This window comes from Hemibagrus wyckioides, linkage group LG05 (assembly GCF_019097595.1).
Source record: "Hemibagrus wyckioides isolate EC202008001 linkage group LG05, SWU_Hwy_1.0, whole genome shotgun sequence".
Lineage (NCBI taxonomy): Eukaryota > Metazoa > Chordata > Actinopteri > Siluriformes > Bagridae > Hemibagrus > Hemibagrus wyckioides.
In genome coordinates this window covers 27271380-27276643 of record NC_080714.1, presented here as the reverse complement: position 1 = coordinate 27276643, position 5264 = coordinate 27271380, and the positions used below count along the sequence as shown (strand labels likewise).

General features: G+C 39.7%; 1 protein-coding gene across 1 annotated transcript; it reads left to right on the top strand.

The window, feature by feature from the left end:
• Window positions 1-692: 692 nt before the first annotated feature.
• Window positions 693-3975, top strand: foxd2 (forkhead box D2). The gene has a single exon (XM_058390548.1). The coding sequence runs from the start codon at window positions 962-964 to the stop codon at window positions 2066-2068; it is 1107 nt and encodes a 368-aa protein (XP_058246531.1). The 5' UTR covers window positions 693-961; the 3' UTR covers window positions 2069-3975.
• Window positions 3976-5264: the final 1289 nt, after the last annotated feature.

Sequence of the window (5264 nt, the reverse complement as noted above, 5' to 3'; positions counted from 1 at the left end):
AGAAGATAAGTATTTAATGGATGTATGATCAGTGAAATGTACAGGTTACAGTCAGAAAGAGTTTTTTTATTTTATATAGGCTATTGTTTCTGACAAAAGCGAATAATTCTAAATAATTTCTAAAACAAATACACGCAATAATTGCGTCTGCTAGACTATAAGTGATTTCGGCTTTTGCGAAAACTTAATAAAAATCACTTTATCAATTTACATTAGCACTATTAAGATGTATTAGCATTTAATAACATGTCTATAAAGATGCAGTGCAGCTGACGGACACCTGACAGCGTTTATTTAATCAAGAACATTTTTTAATTGTAAAACAGATTTTAAAAAAAAGTGTAGTGGCCTAATAATGAATACATTTTTCAAATAAATTAATAGACGTTTTTTTAAGTAATAATTTCCCAACACAACGTTTGTACTCTTGTTCTGTTGATTCGTTTCATACCGCAAACACAAACACAGCACGTTTCTACAGTTTCAGAGCAAAATGGCGCTTTTAAGTGCAAAATTCTGTCAGTTTAACTTTTTGTGTGAGTCTGTGAAGTCAAAGTGCGCTCACACACGCGCGCGCGCACACACAGACACACACCTCTGCCTCCTCCTTTTTTTCACTGCTCTCTTCTATAAACTTTGGTTACTGACACGCCGGTCACGTGACCCGTGGGATAAATAGTTTTTGAGAAGCATGAGGAGGGGGTAATAGACTCCGGAGCTTGTGCGGGGCGCACCGCGCTGCCTCCATGCGTCATCATAAACACACAAATTCTCTTTTTTAAAAAAATTTAAAAATACAAAAAACAACAAATGAAGACAGAAAGACGCGGCAGTCCGGGCCGGACTGATCACTGACCTCAGCAGTGCGCGCTCACGGAAAGACCGTATACGAGACCTGGACGCGGAAGAAGTGAGAGAACGGAGAGGAGGAGGTAGAGGTGGACAGCACGAATCCCCCAGCATGACTCTGGGGACGGACGCGTCGGAGAGCCCGGCGCTGTCCGACGACGTGGTCATCGACGTGGTCGGTGGAGACGGCGTGAGAGACGGAAAATATCTGCACCATCCTCGCATTTTCCACCCGGACCACGACTCCGACGACCCTCTGTCGTCCCACGAGGTTGGGGAGGGCACTGCCAGCGGGTCCGAGGGCCCGGATGACGACCGCGTCGTGGCTCGAGGCGAATCCGGAACTGGAGCCGACCCACTGATTGGGGACAAACCGGCTAAAAATGCTTTGGTGAAGCCTCCCTATTCCTACATCGCGTTAATCACGATGGCCATCTTGCAGAGTCCGAAGAAACGGCTGACGCTGAGCGAGATCTGCGAGTTCATCAGCAACAGGTTCCCGTACTACCGAGAAAAGTTCCCAGCCTGGCAGAACTCCATCCGGCACAACCTATCGCTCAACGACTGCTTCGTCAAGATTCCACGGGAGCCTGGGAATCCAGGAAAGGGCAACTACTGGACGCTGGACCCGGAGTCGGCCGACATGTTTGACAACGGCAGCTTTCTGCGCAGGCGGAAGCGCTTCAAGAGACACCAGAGCAGCGACGTGGTTCTCCGTGACGCGGGCGGATTCCTGCCGGGGTTTGGATACGGCCCTTACGGCTGTTACGGCCCTGGTGCCGCTGGCGCTGGCGGCTACGGACTGGCACTGCAGAACTTCCACGCGTACCACCACCACCATCACCACCACCCGGCTGGGACGTTCCCTTTCCAGGGCGCGCCGTGTCCCCTTCCCGCAGTGCCATCTTCCATCTTCTCCTCGTCGCCGCACACCGTGTCTCCCTCTCTTCTGGGAGCAGAACTAAGGAAGCCCTTCTACCCGCAGCTCGGTCCCGCACTGGCGCCTCCTAAAACGGACACGAACGCGTCGCGTCGCCCGTCTTTCTCCATAGACAACATCATCGGCGCGACCAGCTCGCCGCCCTCGGCGCCCTACAGCGCCCAGTTACCGGCGGGTCAGGCACAGATCCTAGCTATGCTCACCCCACCGTCCTCCAACCACTTGAACCTCTCACCGGAAACGATTGCACCCAGCTCGTGCGCGGACTTTCTCCGGTAAAACGAGGACAACAAACTTTATTTTTTCTCCCTAGTCTTTTTCACCCCCAGAACGGCGAGCGAGCCTGAATGCGCCGCGGTCCGTTTTTAAAAAATGCGACAATTTTGCCAAGGTAGGAACTGACTATTTTGTGAGGCTTAAAAATGATCTCTTCTCTTTTGTGTGTGGAAATTTGAGAGTAAACAAACAAACAAACAAAAAATCTTAATTAATTGCGTTATATTTATGAACTGTAAATATGTACTATATTGAGAAACAACATCATGTACAGGCAGAAATGAACATTTAAAAAAAGAAAGAAAGAAAGAAAGAAAGAAAGAAAGAAAGAAAGAAAAGGTAGTCCGAGGTTAACCTTTGACCTTTGATTTCCAGTCCAGCTGTTTTTTTTTAAACCGGAAAACATTCAAAACGTTAATTTGCTCTCCTTGTGAACAGTGGGGTTTTTCTGTCTGCGCGCTTACAGATTGTTATTGCTATTGTTATGGTTTATATATATATATATATATATATTTTTTGTGAGTTTTGTGAAAAAAAGAAAGCACTGTTTAATAAGTAGAAAAGACCGAAAATATCGACTCAGGTTTACTTTTTCCTTTTGTTTCTTTTATTATTATTATTATTATTTTTTGTTTTTGGAAAAGCACATTATTGCCAGTGACAGTGGGGTTTTCTGCCCAAATCAGCGGTATATCAGTGTCAAACATAGCTGTTTTTTATTTTTTGTTCTACATTTTTTTAAATTCTTTAGATTTTTTTGTCTTCAGACAAAAAAAATATATGTGGCGTTGATGTAACTCGCATTACCTCTCCTCCTGTCTGACTGTGCATACAATTTTTTTCTCTTATTATTATTATTATTATTACATTGAAGATAATCTGTGAAGAGAATGTCGCTATGTTGTAAAAAGAAAAAACAGATAAACACACGTCATGTTCATAGGTCATTTGGTTGTAATGACAAGAAAATAAATGTTGTGAATTTTAAAGCTGGGTTTTTTTTATTCGTTAATAATTTTTGTGCTCCGTAGAGACAGGGTTAAATTAGCTGTAAGGAAAATGAAGATAGCTTTAAAGTGCGGCTTAAACTTTAGACTGTTTATGGTTTTTCACGATTTTTTTTACAGATTTTTTTGTGATATAATGACTAATAACTTTAAAAAGCATTTTTAATGGAAATGTATTGGAAGTCTTAAAATAATCCCTCACGTCTAGATGTGAGCCTTCACAGTTCTATAGGCTTCTTTGAATTTTTCAACACTATTCACTTTGCTTTTATTCCTCTTGTTTCTTCACCTTTCCAGACATTAAGCCTTGTCGTGCATTAACTACACAGGAAGCTGTACAGTAAAAAGCGGAAGTGTGGAACCATGGCAGGTTAAATGCCAGTGCAGTGCAGGTGAAAGAGGCCTGGAGTGATGGATATGAGTGCTGATTTTTCTCTCTTTTTTTGACCTTAATGACCTAAATTTTTAATTATTATGGACTGAAACCCAGTAATACCTTCAGCAGGTTTGTAAATAAAAGGCACAAGCAGACTTTAATATAAAAAGCAGAATAAAATTTTGCAAATGAATAAATATTTAGAATAAACTTTAAAACAGCGCCGAAAAACATCGAATCAACACGGGACTAACACAAACCGCAAAAAAATCTAAACAACAACAACAAAAAAGCTGCTTTCATGAAGTAAAAACCGTAAATAAAAAAAAAAAACATGTTTCTAGTTTTGTTCTTAAAACATTTTACTTTTTATTGAAAAAAAGACGTGTTGCATTTCAACTTCTGAAATAAACGGGCCAAATACTCTATACATTACTCGAATTATTTAAATATAAATATAAAATAAATTATAAATTTTCTTTGTTGACCTTTTTTTTACACATCTCTGCTTTGTTGATTTATTATTGCTGTTTTAATAAAGTCATAAATAAATAAATTAATGAATTAAAAAAAACCAACCAACCCAAACTAGCCTTATTATTTATTTAACATAATATATATTTTGTTTATTATTTATTACTTAGTTTTGTTAATATTATTATTTTTATTTGTATAATTTTTATGTTTTTTCATTTATTTTAATTTTTTTTGCGCAACATTTATTTTTTTGGGGGAAAAAAAGTGTCCCAACACCTGTAGTGACGAACACACTTACACTTGTGTAATGTTGGAATTAACACAATGAGCTAACTCAACACCGCTGGATATTTTTTTACTTTTAAAGGGAAGTCGTCTCTCTGTTCTGTCGAATTGAACCAGTTGTCTTGTTAAACTGCGAATTTAATCAGAAAACAATGGAATGTTAAACTTTTTAAAACTTGATTATTTTTGTACCATGGGCTTAAACTCTATATATTGGTCATTGATGGAAGACATGTCATGAGAAATATCACACATGCGCGCGGAGATCAATGAATTCTTGACCTGATATAAATTTTCCCTTCTTCATTCTTTTTTTAAAACATATTTTATTTTCAAATATTTACTATCAACCTGATTCAATTCCCGGCGGAGTTTATAGGTTTCTATTCCTAAAAGCAACCTGTTAGCCACCTGATCTATTGTTATTAATGCCAAAATATGCAAATAGCTCTCCTGAAATATGGGTAAAGATCAAATGGACCGCGCATGCGTGGCATTATAATTGATTTTCTCTGTCAAACGACAAAAAAAAGAAGAAGAGCTAAATGAAAGGAGAACATCAGGGTTTGAAAGCCTGTAATTGAAAGTGGGGATCTTTACGGGAATCCATGACTAATTTGAAGCAGCGCTTTCTGTTATTTGTAGCATATTTTTTTATCTCTTCCTTTATTGATATATGTTTTTTTAGAAATCTATTTTTGTTTGTTTTGGTGACGATTTTGTTGCCCGGTTGGGTCTGAATAAAAGTGAGCACAATGTGAGAAGACGCACACACACACACACACACACACACACACACCGGGGGGAACCTTTTAAAAAGATTTTCTTTTTTTCACCCTTCGTGTGTGTGTGTCTGTGTGTGTGTGTCTGTTTGGGGAACATGAAGCTCAACAACAAGAAAAAAAATAATAATAAAAGCCCCAGATCGACAAATCCGTTTGATGCTGGACCCGAGCAGCACGCTTGGGTGGGAATGAAATCTTCTCGGGTCGAGCGTGAAATGGATTTGAGGATCTGGCTTTTTTTGTTGTATCTTGTGTGTGTTCCTCTTTTG